Genomic DNA, 19,074 nt, shown 5'->3' on the forward strand with positions numbered 1-19,074 from the left:
GCAAAGAATAGTATCATTAAAAATTTATGCTTTAAAAAGATCATGGTTTTACAACAAACATTTTAAAGAAGATAACTGCACAGTAACTGAAAGGGTGTGAGATTTAACCATAGACTTGATGTACTCAGCAATATAAAGAAAACACATCTCTAAGAAGCTAAAACCTGCTGTAATCAAAACAGTAACACTGTTCAAGCTCCATCCGAAGACTGACGTTGCCAATTTGAGTAGAAAAGTATTTGTTATCTGCGTCCTAGAAACCCTGGTTGTCTGTTTGCCACACGGGTACAGGATGCGCAGCAGGCTGTTTTGTAATAGGTGTAGACACAGAGCCGGGCCTGAACCACCACATTGCAATTGTAGTACTTGTCTTTGCAGTTCTCATCTGTGGAGAAAAAGGAAGAGAGAAGAAACTGAAGAATGCAGTATTAGAGCAACAAATAACCAACCCCCTTTCTTTTTACCATGTAAAATCCCTTGGACCTATAAACATTCATCGTCAGGTTAAAATAGGCTACCTATGCAAATAACTTAGATTATTCAAGATTTTCTGCATTTAATATAAGGATACATGAAACTGTGGAAGAAATGTACCTATCCCCATTTATACTGTTGTGGGGTTTTGGAGGGGTTTTGTTGCTGTTTGTTTTAAACACAAAATTTGTCTTGAGAAGATGATAGGAAAGTCTCTAGTATTCTTCACTTAGGTACTCATCCACTTCATTTTTAGATTCACAGGTACTAATCTCTTGTGGCAGCAGAACCTGCAAATGTTATTTTCAAGTACTGATGAATCTAAATATTGGAAAATAGTAAAGCATCTCCTTACAAATATTACAAATGGTTTAAAATAACTAGAGAAAAAAAGACAAAAGTTGCTGCTCTTAACTTTCCCCATTCTTCTAAGCTGTTGTGATGTGGTCTGTTCACATTTTGAAGTTTTCCTTTACAACCAACAGGGTTAGAAATACTTTTTAAGTGACAACTAAGAGTTTCATTTGATCATTATCTGATCACTGAAACTGAGGTGTTAAAAAAAAAAAAAGACTGAATGACAAAACACTAATAGCAGATGTAAAAATTAGCAATTCTGTACAGACCTGTTTTAAATAAAGAAATAACAACACAAATACAATAAATTTTTAAAATAATATTGGTATACCATTTTTTAATATGGTTATCTTAAATTATGTTGAAGAATAATTCTCAACTGAAAATTGTTGTAGAACCTGAGTTAAAACTGTTTCTAAATACCTGCATCTTCCTTTCCCTGGTCATTCTCATTACTATTAAAAACAAATCTGTATGAGACGAATGACTAATGCCAATGCCAAGTTATGTGCATGTGTATATTTACTATGCATAAAAGAAAATTGCTTAATTGCCCTTAATGTCTTAGTTTAATGTTACTGGTTCTTATAGAACCTTTTACCAAATACAGTATATTGTACACGACTCTGCCAAATGAAACCTCTGAGAATGCAAGGAGGCTGCCTAAAAACACCCTATATGTACCATTTTCACAGAAGCAGATTTCTCACATTCTCAGCAACTTTAAAAGTAAGCCAGTTTCTTACATGTTACAAGGAAAACATTTCTAATCAGAAATGAAAACATACTTTTACACCACAGAGAAGAACTTTAAAAATAAACCCTGAATTTGATAAAGAAAATATACTCTAAAACCTCTGCAAGATTATTAAATATGTTCTCCACTAGATGGAGTTCCACAGTTAAAACAGAAGCTTTTTCTTCCTACCTATTTCAGGGATACAATCTTGTGTGTTACATGGTTCTTTTTCTTCAGGTTTAAGCTGTGGATCACACTCAGTACTGGCTGTCATGTCATCCGATAGACATCGTACCTCTCGAACCCGAAATCCTCCTTCACAGGATTTGGAACACTGAAACACAAAAGCTGAAGTTCATTAAGACCATATGAAATGTGCAAATACAGAAAGAAAAAAATGGGAACCTTGAAGCCAGACCCAGGTATCGCAGTAGCCTTTTATCAACTTCACCACTTCTGTTGCTTTTTGTCTTCTAACTATAAAGTCCTTAACATACAGGTGCAACTTCATTAAAGGTTCAAAAGCATTTTTGACCGCAGCGCAACAACTGGACAAGTAAACGTGGTAGACACTGAGGAAGTGAAAGCACGCTAGAATATTTCCCTTTCTGGCTTTATTAGCTTCTTGCTTCTCTAATTAGTCTTGTTTTTCTCCGCTTATTTATATATACGTCCCAAATCATAGAATCATCTAGGTTGGAAAAGACCTTTAAGATCATTGAGTCCAACTGTTAACCTAACACAGCCAAAACCACCACTGAATCGTGTCTCTCAGCACCACGTCTACATGTCTTTTAAATACCTCCAGGGATTGCAACTCCACCACTTCCCTGGGCAGCCTGTTCCAGTGCTTGACAACCCTTTTGGTGAAGAATTTTTTACTAATATCCATCCTAAACCTCCCCTGGCACAACTTGAGGCCGCTTCCTCTTGTCCTATCACTTGTTACTTGGGAGAAGAGACCGACCCCCACTTCTCTACAACCTCCTTTCAGGTAGTTGTAGAGAGTGAGAAGATCTCCCCTTGTCCTCCTTTTCTCCAGGCTGAACAACCCCAGCTCCCTCAGCTGCTCCTCGTAAGACTTGGGCTCCAGACCCCTCACCAAATCTGTTGTTCTTTGGACACGCTCCAGCACCTCTGTGTCCCAAAACTGAACACAGCAGTCAAGGTGGGGCCTCGGCAGTGCCCAGTACAGAGGTACAATCACTTCCCCAGTCCTGCTGGCCACACTATTCCTGATACAGGCCAGGATGCTGTTGGCCGCCTTGGCCACCTGGGCACACTGCTGGCTCATACTCAGCCGGCTGTCAACCAGCACCCCCCCAGGTCCTTTTCTGCCAGGCAGCTCCAGCCACTCTTCCCCAGGCCTGTAGCGCTGCATGGGGTTGTTGTCACCCAAGTGCAGGACCCAGCACTTGGCCTTGTTGAACCTCGTACCATTGGCCTCGGCCCATTGACCCAGCCTGTCCAAATCTACTCTTCCCACAGTGTTCACATTTCTTACTTAAACTTCCTGCACCAAACTTTAGTATTTGACTGCACTGCCCTCCACTGCCCTTTTGCCTCCATTTATATACAATCGGGAATAACTTTAATTGCTTTTTTCCTAGCCTCAATTATTTTTCACTTCTTGCAGCACAACAATTTTACTAAGCATAATAGGTTTCTTTGAATTTCTAAAGAAAATATTTCTGTGCTCCTTCAAAGTCTGTTATGAAGCCAGAGACTTTTGTACTTGCTTGTCATGGTATTTTTAAAGCCAATTATTACACATTTCTGCCCATACTGGAGCAAATCCCCTGTTGACTTCAAGAATTTTGCCTGAGTGAGGTCTTTGAGATTTGGCTTGCTGTCCAGTTTGACCTAAATGCTCACAAACTTAATTAAACCTGGGTCATTTACAATGATCAAAACCTTAATAGCCCCAAACTAGTAAGAATGTTTTCTTTCTTAGTTTTTAGTATAATTATTTCTTTTCCTAACATTGCAAAAACAACTCACCACTATCAGAAAATCAGAAATTGTAGCAAACTAAAGTACTTTCAATAATATATTCTTAAATTGTTCGTTCATCACTAAGTACTGCCTCTCCGCACTCTATAGCCCTGTGGCGACAGTAATAGAACACTTGCAGTTTTTTATATAATTACTCTTGTTACCTGTCTGTATAGAATACTGTAATTAGCCCACATCCAACAATAAGAACTTCACTTCAGGTTTGTAGAACTCTTAAGCACTTAAAATGGAACCAAGACAGAACTTAGATGTTACATACAACACACTACACACAAACCCCAGCATTCTGCATTAGCCAGCCATTTAATCCCCATGACTGAGAGGCCACGCCATTTATCCTAGGTCATAAAAAAACCCTGCTGAGGCTTTGAACTGGACAGTTTCCAAACCTAGTGCAGGGGCTTTGAACCCACTATCCTGCTCACAGCTCACCCCATAATCCTTTCTCTTCAGGTCTAACAGTAAGAAATACTGCATACTCTGTTGATAACAGTAACAATATCAGGAGGAGAACTGAAAAATGCTTAAAATACGATCTTGTAAAACCTCAGCTAGCATACGTCCTTTCTCCTACAGTGAAGATGGTCACAAAGGCTTAGACCTCTAAGGATTTTTAGACACCAATTCTCAGGAAGTAGGCACTTAAACAGTAACTAAATACTTATCAGATTCTGAGTCTTAGTACCTTGTTGCTTCTGTGCTTGCCAAAGAGAGAATGTATTTTCACTTTCAGAAGTCTATCAGCTGCATTCTATGAATGTGGACGGCTGTATCTCTTGTGGCTACAAGCCTGCAGGTTTACATTTGAAAACAGGTTCGCTAACGGGTTTGCTAAGGGGAAGTTATTTAATCTAATCTAACACCTCAGTAAAGAATCCGACGAGTTTCCAGCAACGTCAAAGAACACACTTCATTCTACAGGGCTGTATTATGTGGTTAACTTGGATGTTGTTTTCAAATAAACATCTATACCTGCAATTAAGGAAGAAAAATCAGGATTCCCTTCAGCTAATTTATTTTGTTAAAACCATTCTACCTTCTTTTCTGCTTTCTAGTGCTGCCAGTAGGGCAGTCAAATAATTGAGCATTTAGTAAAAGGGAAAACCAAGATAATTTCTCTCTCTCACGCCATGTGGATGAGGTATTTCCAAAAGTTCCTGACTCAAGGAACTCAAACTGAAGGCATCTGAGGTGCTTCCATATTTCAGAGTTGTCATTCTGAATGTGATTTACGGCTCAAGGAAGAGTGTAACTTACTACATTAGGTATGATGTCATCTAAGTAGTTTTCACACCATTTTTCATTTTAAGACAACAGTGGACTTCCTGATTTTCATTTAGGAGAAAAATGTTGATTTTTTGTAAAAGTCCATTAAGCTTTGTTGAGTATAGGAAATGATGGATAGATAGACGAACCCAAAGCATTTTGTGGCACTGGAGAATGTAGCTGGGCCACTTCCAGAGGAAACTGAAGATACATGAAGCTCTATACTGTTTTCTTTTGGTAAAGTTCTTAGTATTACAGTGAAGAGTTTACAGTAAAATATTATGGTAAAACTGACTTTAAAAACTGAATACATTCCTCATTCTTTATTAAATGCTCCTTAATTTTAATGAAACTAGAGGTCTGACAAGAACTTCTTAGTGTGCTACATAGTCTCATTAAAGGGCAAACCAACTTTATGAACCAGAAAAAGAGATCAGTGATGAAAAGACAACTATGCGGTGTCTCCTTCCGGTCAAGACATTTCCAAACTTTCCTAAGCTCCTCTGGGTACTAAAGAGTACACTTTCTTTTTAGCATTATTCTGTGCAAGATTAAGTCAAGTTCATGATTAACAGTTTTATCCAAATGGTGTTGCCTTTCAGTACACACAGAAAAAGATGTATCAAACAAAACTAGATTTAGAAAAGCACGATAGACTTACTGTGCTCCATTCGGTATGAAACCACTTAGATCCACAGGGTTTGAGGTAGCAGGATTGCTGGCTGGGAGGTTTTTCCAAATATGAACATTCATAGGGGTTCAAAACATCAAAATTACCTTCAGTTTTCCTAACACAAATTATTTCTCTCTGTTGAGTTCCACTGCCACATTCAGTAGAGCACTGTATCAAAGAACAAAAAAAAAGTGGTGGAATTTTTATTCTACTTATGTCCTTCAACTTGTTTCCAAAGTAACATGTTTCTCCACATTATTTGTTTCTGAAATAAAACACACACACATACACACGCATACTTGCATTTTAAATTAATATTCAAACAGGAAAATTTGTACAGTTTTGCTTATTCCCTATTCTTGGATGCATACCTAGACAATAACATCCAAAATCCATTTTCCTTAATTTTATAGGTTCTTTCCTCAGTAAAATGAACTTAACTGTATCTTTTCTTCCATCACTGGCATGTATCTGACTTGAAGGGAAAGGAAAAGGGTAAAGTATTCCTTAAGTTCCTGCAATGAGGTTTTTATCTCGGAACCGGAACAGCAGCCTAGATAAGCCTTGGGTTATCATTATGATTATTTGTATGTAGTACTAACATAGTAGCCAGCAGTCCCAGTTAGGAACCAGGACAAGAATATGCTGAAGGGTATAGTAATGACTTAAATGATCAAGTGACTACTGACTATAAGTATCAGGAATTACATATTTAATTTTTAGGCTTAAAAATGGTTACAGCAGTTAAAACTGTACTTCTGTGAATTTTTATTCCACATGGTACCACAGACCTAAAACATATTTCTAATTATTTTTATGAAGAAGAAGATATATGACTGTAAGTGTGCTTTTGGAGAAATCATTTAAAATTGTAGTTTTACCCGTAGCTACGATAAGAAACTGGTATTTATTTTTCTAATAAAAAGGGAAGCATAACTTACTTTCTCCATAAGCAGTGTTACTGCTTCTTGTTGAAGCAGGATTGTATGCACTGCACTGTAGGGTTACAAGGTTAGAGCACTGTTTTGCAACTTTACAAATCCTCATATTCTGTGTGGTTTTTAGAAAATGCCTTCATCTACCAGGGTGTTCTTTTCATGTTTGCAAGTATCTATGTGATGCAGTGTTCGTTCCAGTTCTGAAAAGCAAATTTGACTCACATGGACTCTTACTACCCATTTAAAGGTTAAATACACACACAATACTGTTCCTGGCACTTGTAAAAAGGTTTTTAGAAGATGATTACAGCAACATATTGGCTTCTTCATTGCATAAAGGACTATGATTTTCAAAGGCTTTTTCTAGCTTAAACCAATCAAATGTTATTGAAAGTGGGGATTTTGTTTATATTTTGGATGAAATTTATGATCCCTTGACGAGATAGCCACAAAAACCTTGAGCTGAATGAAGAACCTTGAGCTGAAAAATTCTACAGGAAATAACGTAACTGCACTTTCTTTAACACTGAACATTTCTGTCACTGCTGTCTTTTAATGGTTTCTCCAAAAACCAAATCTTAGCATTCAGCCTTATCTCCAGCAGAGCAGAATACAGAAGGTCATCCACCAGTGCTCCCTCCTGCTCTGATCTACTGACCGGCTGCTTTCGGTTTGGGTTTGGCCAGCAGAACAGATGTTGTTAGACACTTCTTTCAGATAACAGAGCAAAGACTTTGTGCCTTTGGTATGCATCAAACAATTCAATCTCATACAAAGAAAGAAGGTGAGTTAGCTTAAAAGAACAGGAAATTGTAAAGGACATAAACTTGCTTATTCGGAACAGAATGGGGAGGGTTAGGATGACCTTATTGAACACTTCTCTCTGTGGCAGCAAGAATGGTATAAAGTTCCTGTTCACCTGCGTGGAGCAGTGTTAAGTAACAAGGCCCAGACTTTACCCATATTAGAACTACAACTAAGTGTGTTTTAAATCTGAATTTGTTATTACTCTTATACAATACAAATAATTACCACTTGTGCTTGAAAGCATTAGCATAGCAGTAGCCCTGTAATCTCCAACTCAACTGTACCAGTTTAATTTCCAACTCCTTATCACCTGGAAGGATCTTGGAATCTAAAATGCAGGGAATTAATGGTACAGCCAAGAGACTTTTCCCTCACAACTCGATGAAGTGCTGGCACCAGCAGTTGGAAAGTCTCTCCGGGCTGTATGGGAGCCTACACAAAGGGACATAAATGTCTCGGCACCAGCTTCTAAATGCCCTTGTTCCTGACAACAGAAATGTTTATTTAAAATGAGAAGGACTACTGAGATGCAGATCAAGGGAAGAATTCACCTTGAGGAAAGAGCATCAGGGTACAGTCACAAACCAAATTTTGTTCTTTTCACCTATAATCAAGAATTTCAGCACAACAATACTGAAGCTAACTTTTGGGTTTAGCTATTGTACTTTTTCTTATTTATCTTTTGGAAATTCCCTATAGATATAGTTTTATCTCCCTCCAGGTATGCATGATCACAAAGACTCTACTTTAAAAGGTGCAAATGTGTTGCTTTAGCGTTCACCTGAATATGCTAAGCAGCTTTCTGTTATCTTTCATTTTATAAATACACTGGGTCTATAGATGAGAAAGAAAAATGAAGGCACAGAAGAAAAGAAGAAAAAAATCTTGTTTTCATCAAAGTATAAAAACAGCAGCTGCTGAAAAGTACTGAGCATCAACTCAGCAAAATACAGAAAAAAATTATCCAAACATTCCGCAGAGATGTAGAAATACCTGTAGGCACACATTTTCATTGCACAAAAATACATTTTTTAAATTAAACTGCCAGCAGGAAACAAATACATATGTTAGACATAGAGCTTACCTGTGTCCAGGCCCCAGCAAACCACTCCACTTTACCAGCGCAGGGCCCATTATTGCAGGAAGTCGTTTCAGAGGGTCTGTTATTGCCACAGCCTTCCAGAGGCAAACTGCTGATGTGGTTCGTCATACAAACCACAGAGCGCGTACGGACGCCGTCACCACATTCTGCAGAACACTGGGGACCAAAAGACAGTACGTGTTCACTAGTCCACTCTCCAGACTCCACAACGAAATGAGGAGAAGCAACAATCATGAAAAGTCAATTAATTTATGCAAAGTCCATTATTTTTTACCTGTAATTCAGCTATAGCAAATCATGTTACAGTTGCATACTTTAGAATACACTACAAGTAGTACCTGTCCTTTACAGTCACAAATGAAAGAATTCCAAGGATTAGGGAAGAAATCTATTTTTATAGCTTTTTATTTGTTTTCGTACTTTTCCTTTCTTCTTCCTGTCTGTAAACTCTTTCTGTTTTCATTTTATTCATCTTTTTGCATACCAATTAATAGAACTGCAAAGGGATAATTACAGTAAGCAGCTTTTCAGAGAGCAGTCATATTTCAGCCTTTGAATTGTTCTATGCATTTCTCCTCCAACCATTCAAGCTGTCAGGCAGGTGAGCTCTTACACTGGTTACAAGGACGAGGGCAGAGAGACTGCGGGCTGTGATACTGATAGTAAAATGACTGCATAGTGTGTCCTGGAACTCTTCTGTGTAACGAGTTGACAGAGCACAATAAAGTAGAAAAATATAAAAATTTTTGACAAGTGGTTTCAAAAGATTCAGGTAAATCCTTAGCAAATAACTGTAACTATCACTAATTATTGCCCAACCTGTTTCAACTGAAAGTTGCTAATTAGTTTTAGCAGAAGAGGTGGCCATAGAAATTTATGTAAATTCAATGTTGCTTTCTAATGATATGACTTCCTAGTAACTAACATTCACCATTCGCAACTTTTCACTGCTAAATTCTGAAAGCTCTTAATAAATAGTGATATGAAGATTCTTAGGTCACATATTTGGAGACAGTATGCATGTCATCCATAAATCACACAGGATAAATTCCATTTATGCCTTTGCAGTTTGGCCAGTGCTCTACTTCAGTGGGAAAGTCTCTGATATTCTACTGTTCCAGGCAGCATCACACTATTGACAATTAAAAAACAGAAACATGCCAGGGAAATAATCAATTCTTATGTTAAACTGTTTTTTGGTTGCTTAATTCTTTCTTAATTTTCCATTTCTTTCTTTTTCTTTTAAAATGCATTTGGCATTTCATTTCTAGACCATTAAAGAAAAATCCATGGGCAGCTCGCTGAAAGGTATGTATATAATTGAATTTAAACAATTGCAAACAATTCTATTACACATACACATCAAATAAGGATGTAGTATATAGGAGAAAAAGATCCATTCAATTGCTATTTCAGATATTATTTTTAACATACAATGTAATTAGTTAGAAGAAACTGTGTATTACTTCCACAACGAACAGTACGTTCCTTCTGCATCAATGTAACTCTGTATCAGAACATTTTTTTAAATTTTATTGAATAAAAGTAAGAATTCAAAGATTCAAAGAACTGGTAATGAGATACAGAGTTGACGACTAGCTTGTTGTGGCTCCCATCAGTAATAATGTAAGGGTTCACATCCAATAGTTCAACTACGGAACAGCAGATGCCCCGATAGCACCACTATTAATAACGGGATTAACCAAGAGAGGCGTTCATCATCTCCAGAGAGAGACCAGTGACTGAACGTACAATTGGTTGCAAGCTCCTCTTTACTCACTCGCACTGAAGGATACTGGGTTATTTGTGTGAAACATATAGTCATCATATTTATTCCACAGGTACAGTACAGAAAAACTTTTCTTTCACAAGATGTTGAAATAGGAGGGTAAAGCTTTACTGAAATGGAATCCCTAGAAAACTGAAAAAGTGATTCAACTTTTCACAAGTCATTTTTTAAACAAACAAAATACAATGTTGGAATAACTAGAATCTCAGAATTTAAAGAGATGCTTATGTACTCCACAGGAATAAGGAAAAATACTCATATTTTGGAATGGTTTCTTTCCCCATCTGCAAGATCAAATAATTAAGCTTCTCTTAAGTCATGCATGTAAGAAACGTAATGAACTATTTTTTGTTGGCGGTGCACAACAAAATTGTGCACTTTCACACAGATACATAAAATATACTTACTCCTCAGCATACCAGATTTGGTGGCTAAGGAGGTCTTTTTAAAGTAAACTGGCAAAATCTTGAAAATACAAGAATGATGTAAATTGTGCTAGTAGTGAATATTTTCCTGTTTATGTAAACTAAAACTAAACTAAATCCAACCCATTTCAAACAGTTCACTCCTATCTAAACTGACTGTTTAACTGAGCCCCATAAAATGGCTTCCTTTCAAACCCACTGTACAGAAATAAATTTTGTGGCTGTTCATGTTTTATCCACAGCAAAGATGTTCAATTACATTATGCATAAAGAACTATGCATATTCTCTGCAAATACTTTTCTTATTTCGAAGTAATTTTCATTTGACAATCTAATTTGCTTCTCTGCTTTGCAAACCAGAGCTGGGAACAAGCTTAGTCTATAAAGTCATCCAGAAAATCTCCAGTCTTATGTTTTAAATGATTATGCATGAACTAGGCTTACATATCAAATAACAAAGGAAATACCAAATGGGAAGGTATAGGGTTGTCCCACCCTCTGCTGCAAGATTTTGCTACAGATTAACTACCCTCAAAGGATTTACAAAGCAAACTTAAACCTGAATGTTTCTGCATTAAGTATTTGGGTTTTCTTTCTTTTTTTCTTTTTTTTTTTGTTCTTCCTTTCAGTAAAAATCTTCCACGTGAAAGCCATGATTTCCAAATCCCAAGACAGGGAGTAGGGAGTGTTTGGATAATGAATCCTCTCCTGTTGGTTTTCCCAACTGACACACCCACTACTTTCAATTTCGTGCCATTGATTTGTTGTGTTAATACATAGTAACTGCCATAACCTAACATGAGGAACTTTCACAAGCTGCAACTTCTCTGTTCTGGTCCTATTATTAAAGATATTTTGTTTCACTGTCTTGTTTTAATTGGCAGAACTTCCTCAGAAACCTTAGTCTGTGGAACACCCTCCCTAGTTTTAAGGAGTCTGCTATTTCTCCCCTTCCTGAGGTCCTTCCCTCATGAGTTCAGATTCAGAAGCTTTCCATTCCCATTAAAAACTAAAAATAAAATTTAAAACACCCCTAATCCAGTGCTCTGGTAGTTGTCAGAAAACAACTGTAACAGAAGTCCAGGAAAATAAGGCTGGTTCCTGCAAACTTGGGAAACTACAAGTGGAAGCCTGGATCTCTGTCACAGCCACAGGGCACGGCAGAGCAAAAACCCCTTGACCAGTGCCAGTTCCCTTTCAGTAAAGCGCCAGCCCTACCCACTGCCCTCAACTGGAGCAACAGGAAAGCTACCAGAACCCCAGAGGCCTTTCACCCAGGTCTCGGCATCATTGCTAGCCTTAATTAAATTCCAAAATAACAGCCAACGGAGTTCCAGTAAAATGCCCCCATTTGTGCAGGATTTCTGTCCATCACATTTTGACCTTCCTCACCTTAATTATTCCCCACAAGACAGTAAAGTTTTTTATGAGTCATCCTCCTGATGTTACACTACTGCAAAAAATAAAAATTAAGATCTATTTTTTGAAATACATTTATGAAACTCCTTAGGAGTATTTGACCTACTCTGAGAAAATCCTTTTCGGAAGGGATTTTAGAAGGATTATGTAATCTTTGTTTTCCCAAAAATAAATGAAGAATTGTATTTCAGAAGCTCACTTCTGCTGCAGTTCCAAGATTGGGGGCAGATTTTCAAAGGACATAAAACTGTTGAGAGCAGCCTTGATTTCTTAAATAAAAAAAAAAAAAAGGAAGAAGAAAAAAGAAAGGGGGGGTGGGGAGTGTAGATCAGAAATATCTTTATGTATTGCCGAAACACTTTCTGATACCTGCATTTAAATTATTTCCCTTTAGAGTGCATCTATGCATACAGTAGGTGCTGGATCAGAAGTCAAACCATCCCTGTATTTATTCTAGCAGATCCATTGTATCCTTCCAAAGTAACAAATGTTTTGAAATACAGTCTTAGAATTTCTGGACACTGCAGCTGGGTCATGATTCAGCTGGGTCATGATTGCTTCTACATACGCACTGTTACTTTTTCTATATCTATTGGTAACTCTGCTGGCACTTACATATTACTAATGCTCTCTGAAGTAAGTAACATTAGGGAACAGACTTCTTCACTACTCTGGCTCATACAATAAATATCACTTGCCTTGAGAGCTGGAAGGACTTCTCAGGGCCTGAATGCACCCATCTGCCTTTACTGGCCCTCACCAGCCTCGCCTGGGGCCTCCACGCATACCCCTGCCCGTGGCCCAGGGTCTCCATTCAACTTCGGCCCTGGTCCATCAGTCCCTGCTTGAGCTTTATCAGAGATGTGCCCACAGCCTGGGCACAGCCCTCATTGATCCCTCTCTCTTGGACTCACTTCCCAGCTTGACCCTGACCCTGCTTCATCGCCATGGACCTGCCCCAGGATCACTGGGCTGTGTCTGACCCTGGGTACTATCACCAGACCTGAGCTTGGCCTTGGACCTGCCTCATCACCATGATCCTGCCTGATAATCTGGACTCTCATTTGCCCCTGCCTGCCACCTGTGAGCCTGCCCTCCTGACCGAACTGGGATGCTGTCGGCCCCAGACGGCAAGTCTCCTCCCTGCCATGCAGACTTTTGTATGCTGATTTTCATCTAAAGCAGCTGAATTGTGGCAAAGACAGATCAGCTCTAGAGAAGAAAACAGAAATCTCTGTAGGTCTTGGCAACCCTTCTATCACCGTCTCCTTCAAAACTCTCCTGGCTGTATGTTTCATTGCAAATCATGAAGTGAGTTACATATTATACATAAAGAATGCAAAACTTCTATTTCCATATGATTCCCACATGAAAACAATACAAAGGGGTATTTTATCTTGTTTTAATTTTATACTGAAAACAAATAAACAGTGATAACCAAAAATAACAAAACACCCGCACAACCTCCATGGTGGTCTCTTTTCCTTTGTTTTTTTTTCAGGACCCAGGGATTTTACGTGAGCTATCCAGATTTAAATAAAAAACAGTGAAAGAAGAGTGTGAGTTACAATACTCATTAGTGCTTCCACATTTGACTGGTCAACAAACCCACTGGTACCTGTTGGGTAATGCTTCAGGATTGTGAGGAATAAAACATTGGTTTTTACAAAGCATATTACACTTCTCTAATGGAAGATATTACAGAAGCATCACTGTTACTCCTTTTAATGAAGAGTGAAATCCAGAGCATGCGTTTGATCTGTTTCGATTTTGTTCCCTTATGGGCAGCATTTTTTCTTTCCTCCCAAGATTTTATTTTGGCCTCAGAATCTCATTAACATCTAAGAATTGTTTGTATTTTGGCTTCTTTTCTGACTATGCTCTAAACATAAAACAAGAAACAAATGAGCAGAGGAGATGGCAATGAGGAATAAGCAAAAATGCTCCAGTTAGCTGGAAGGAAACACTGGCGGGTCTCCCATTGCTGTAAATCAGGAGAATGCAGTTTCCCGCTTCTGACCCACAGGAGAAGAAAACTTTCCAGCAATTAGAGCTGTCAAAGAATCAGTCATATGAAATGTTTGCAAGAATCTCATCTGCTCCCATCAATCCAAGTTTGTTGCTAAGTTCAGTAAGGTTCACCAGCTTCACTCTACTGATTAATGGATGCAGTTTGGTGGAATTCTACCATTTTAATGCAGTATGACATTTTAGGAGAATTATGAGACAGGAAGCAATCTTTCTACAAACGCACGTAAAAATACCACAAAAGTTTGTCCAGACTCTCTATCATCAAACGGGGTTAAAGACCATGTAGAAGACAAAGCCATGAAACTTAATTCTCTTATTTATACTCAAGATAGAGCAATAAGTGTAAAGACAGGCACATACAAAGTAAGATGAGTCTCACTTTGCTGGTAGAGACTTGTAACCTGTAATCTTTCCCTTTGACATGAGTAAAAATTTCTGTTTCTCTCCAGATTGAGCCTGGGGCATATCAGAATATGGTGTTTAGATCTACTTCAAAGACAAATAACAGAGCATATACTTTTCAGAAAATAAAGGTTTCTTAAGGCTGAATTGCTTTCCTTCCTTCACATGTTCCACCAGTGTGAACATGGCAGCCGTACAACTCGGAAGCTTTGCAGGTAAAAGCTTTGCCCGTGTGTAACATACGTACAATGGACTCTGATACCTGTTTATCACAATAACTCAAATCAAGAACTGTATTGTTCTAGAAACATGGAAGTTTTTTAAACTACTTAGGATTAATTATACATATAAAGAATTGGTCTGCACAGAAACTGAATCCAAGAAGGTCAATGCCATGGAGGAAAACAGGTGGGCCATAAAATACACAAATACATGTTGTGGGAAAATAAGGCGGGAGAACATGGCAAGAAGGCAGCCAAGTGCTGGAGTAAAGCTACATACAGCCCACCCTGGGAAGGAGGCACAACTCCTACACACAACTCTCCATGTACTCTGCAAGTTTTTAAGTGCACATATGTTGTATTGCAGAAGTTACATTTAGGGAAATTTAATGACATAATCTTCAAATTCCGAACCACAGAAACTATTAATGAAAATGAAGGCAACTAGCATGATTTTGCATCATTTAAAACTTTGCAAGGTTTCAGTACAATAAGAAAACCCCAAATCTTTCCACCAATCCTAAATTAGATCTTGTCCTTTTCTTAAAACTCAGATGTGACTATTCATCTCTTTTTCTCCCTGTGTTAAAGAATACCCTTGTCAAATTCTGCACAAATATTTATCTCAGTTATCAAATCCTGAAATTTAACATCTGTTGGCAGCAAAGACAATTGTAATTTTTATGTTACTGCACTTTTTCTTGATGTTTCGCTAATTAACCAAAGCTATATTGTAATGCCCCATGCCTCACATAAATCTGGACATGGAAGTTTGATATATCCCTTGCTGAAAGAGAAACTATGTGCCCAACTGATCTCTGACAGGCCTCTGGAAATCTCTACTTGCGGCATGTGCAACAGTCCACATGAAATGTTTGCAAAACGGGTTCAGAAAAGTACAGGCCAGGCCTTCTCTTACAGCTGTAACCAAGTTTGAACTCAACCATTTCAAAGTTCCAACGTTCTCAAAAGTTATGATAAGTTCTTTTACCTCTTATTTCTAGCCATGGCCGAAATGTCAGAATACAATGGGAAAGTCTGTTCTGTGGTATTTCCAGCTGGGAGTTGAAGTAGGCATGTAATAAATCTCACAAAGAAGGTCTGTTCTTGTGAGATTTCCACCACAGTTTTGCAGACTCAAGAGGTTTGAACAAGCTTTCTTTTAGCATTTGAACTTTTGGCTGCTTATCTGAACCATTTGTGGCTGCCCATCGCTGATCTATGCTTATTGCTGAGGTGTGGCTTGGCTTAAAGTAATTTTTAAAGAATTGTTTGGGGAAATTACACACGCAAAGTCCATACACCTGGGAGTGCCCATTTCCATTCCGTGACAGAATTCTCCTCTTGTCTTTCAACAGAAACACACTCCTCTACAGAGAAAGAGAGACTTCTGATCCTAAAAGACAGCCCTTGAAAGGCACAATGAGAAAGCTAATGGCCAAAGGCCGGATTTGCAAAGCTATTGACTACTCCTGTATTCCACTGACTTCCACTGGAATCTCTGCCACTAAACACCTCTGAACATCCGAGGTACAAGGTATGTGTGAACCTTAGGAGATTTTGCACATTCTAGCCCGAATCTACTTTTTTCCTGAAATAAGCTGTTCCTTCCATTCTCTTTGAGAATCAAACTCCAAACCCACTGCTGGCAGAAGTGATGGTGGATAACGCCAACTACAGTAGCAAGCATTTGGAAGAAATTAATTTGTACACTTATATAAGCTGAGAAGGTAACAAAATCCATTCTTTACTCTCTGACCCTAAAATGTTTGTGGTAAGAAAAAACTCCAACATTTTCCACATTACCTGCTTCACTTTTATGTGTCATTTAATACATATAAATAAGCATAATAACATTCTACAGTCATAACCTTCAACTACAAAACCTACTTTTAATTCTGCGGAGGACAAAATATCAATGTAGAGTAATGAAGAAAACACTGATGCTAGAGTCTTCACTGGAATGTATGTGCTTTATGTGGTGGAACTGCACCAGCTGATAGTAGCCAGGCCAGCTTTTTCAAGAAAGATGTCTTTGAGGGTAGAATGCATTTTTCTCTCTTACTTTACTAGCACTGTACAAAGAACAGCTCTATAAGCTAAAATAAAAAATAACAGGCACTGCCACTCCCTCTACAGCAAAAACTTTGCCATTTGCACTAATACCTCTACTTTACTTGGTAACTTTCTGTCCATGCTATGCAACAGTGTACACTGAGTGAATAACAACTAGAAAAAAAAGTTCAAATGACAACAACAAGGATTTATTAGTATATTTTCTTTTTCTTTCTAAAAATCTATTTGAGTTGTCTGGAGCTGAAAATTTTGCAGACCTTTAATTGTAGCATGAGTCTGATCAGCCTTTTTAAAATGATGTGACATACCAGCTACCTGTCCTACTTGTGAAGTTCCTCCTTCTCTGTGTCTAAAACGTGTGGAAAATCTTCTGAGTGTCCAAACTAACACATAACCAATGAACCAGACGTTCCTAGCCTTCAGAGATACTACCACAAAATTATCTAAATAATGAATCTGTGAAGTTACGGACGTAATCTTACAGCTTCAACAATAAATTGTATTATTTGTTTGCCAAAACAACAAGTCAAAGAAAAGGGAGATGCAATTGGGATTTTACATACTGAAGGCTCACCTTGTCTATGGATGAAACTGATATGCAAGCATCCACAAGAGGGACCAAAATACCAGGCTTTTCTTAGCCTATGTTTGTAAGCCTTTTACTGAAAGCATGTAAACATCACTACTGAACAACAACTCTGGGCCCAATAATGAAACAAGGTAAATCACTACTGGTTTTATTGCTCTCATGACTGGAATAACAAATACATCCATGTTCACAAAGTACAAAAGCAAAAAAACCTGAATCAACCTTGGCTGAGTTTATGAAGTTGTCCCCATCTTTTCAGAGCTATAGGATAATTGCTTTATGGCTTGAACTTAAACCCAGACACCAGGCCACAAACCTCCATCCCTTAAAAAAACAGTAGGGAAACTTTTAGAGTCTGAATCTTGAGACTCAGGGCTAAGCAAGGCAGAATAATAAATCTCAGCACACTCAATATTTTGGGAATTTCAGACACAGAGCCAATTCTAAATCCAGATGTTTGGCCGTATACCCACACGCTTGCCCTTTCCATGAATGCTTGTATCTAACACAAACTCAAGATGCCCTTGGGATCATTATTTTTTTGTTTGCTCTTGCCTGTGTAACAGATCAAGGATAAACATGGAAAATAAGGTCACTCCTTTTATGGCTGTACAGATGTATATTTTTTAATTGTTGTTTTAGAAGATTTGGCAGCACAAAGATAATGAGAAGCCTTACCCTGTCACTCCACTCTGTAAGGAACCAGCTCTTAGCACAGGGACCCATGTCGCAGTTCTCAATGTCATTTGGCCGCAGCTTCATGTTACATTCCTCATCATCAACAACGTCCCCAAGGTTGCTGACGCATTTCACATCTCGAGTCCTCTGCCCCACTCCACAAGGCACCGAGCACTGTAACGAAAGAAGATTGCATCAGGACTCTGTGGAAGAACAGCAGTGGTTCATCAGGGAGCTGGGAACAGCTCATTCACTCCTGCTAAGACATCCACAGAAGCTATAGACTACTCTAGACTGCTAGGAATAGGGAATAAAAATGCATTAGTAGTTTTAAATCATATTCTCAGTCTGTAGCATGCTACAGTATACTATGCAGACACGTTTGGAAAACATAAAGTTAAATCCTATCTTCAACAGGCCATACTGACCTTATCAAAATGAACTACTTGAACAGCAGGCTGGCATATTCTGCATAATTTTGACCTTGACCTATAAGCTGATATGAAGCAAGAGAAATGCAAAGAAACACAACTTCTGAATCCCTCTTACAAGTAAAGGCTACCTTCTCCCACTCTCTTTTCTTCAACCTCGGAGAATGCTCACAGATATTGATATCTCTGCCTGATGATGTGAAGCATCCAGATCATGAAGCAAGATGGGAACACAATTTTCTGCTGTGTACACATGAAATGTTTTGATGAGTCCTGTGAAGAATCTAGGAGTAAAAGGGAAAATCCCTGGGAATTTGAAGACTAAAGGCTGCAGTACCTGCACACAAGGGTACCAGCAGAGCTTCCAAAGGCAGCCTTATTGTTTTTCCCTTGCTTTCCAATGCTCAATCATGTCTGCTATATTTGCATGTCAAAGTTATTTCTCATGTGAAGTATAGTCCCTACAGCAAGATACCTCACAGACTTCACCTCAGACTGCAGCTATTTCTTCAATTGTTCACTCTAGAACGCTGGCCAAAACCCAGACTATGTGTGTGAGATCATTAAACAGCAAAATACTAGTAAAAACAAATACCCTATTCCTTATGTCATAAAGGGGGCGATTTGTCCAGAGTTACTCT

The 19,074-nt window shown here is 38.3% G+C and overlaps 1 protein-coding gene across 1 annotated transcript in view; it reads right to left on the reverse strand.

The window, feature by feature from the left end:
• Nucleotides 1–242: 242 nt before the first annotated feature.
• THSD4 (thrombospondin type 1 domain containing 4) overlaps nucleotides 243–19,074 on the reverse strand; it is a 283,017-nt gene continuing 264,185 nt past the window's right edge. Inside the window, exons 13-17 of the mRNA XM_074156071.1 lie at nucleotides 18,003–18,176; nucleotides 8,355–8,528; nucleotides 5,514–5,693; nucleotides 1,760–1,904; nucleotides 243–385 (exon numbers count right to left, since the gene is read on the reverse strand). Of these exons, the coding sequence (XP_074012172.1) occupies nucleotides 243–385; nucleotides 1,760–1,904; nucleotides 5,514–5,693; nucleotides 8,355–8,528; nucleotides 18,003–18,176 (816 nt within the window). The remainder of the gene's footprint in view (nucleotides 386–1,759; nucleotides 1,905–5,513; nucleotides 5,694–8,354; nucleotides 8,529–18,002; nucleotides 18,177–19,074) is intronic.

Source organism: Numenius arquata, chromosome 11 (genome assembly GCF_964106895.1).
Source record: "Numenius arquata chromosome 11, bNumArq3.hap1.1, whole genome shotgun sequence".
NCBI classification, from domain to species: Eukaryota; Metazoa; Chordata; class Aves; order Charadriiformes; family Scolopacidae; genus Numenius; species Numenius arquata.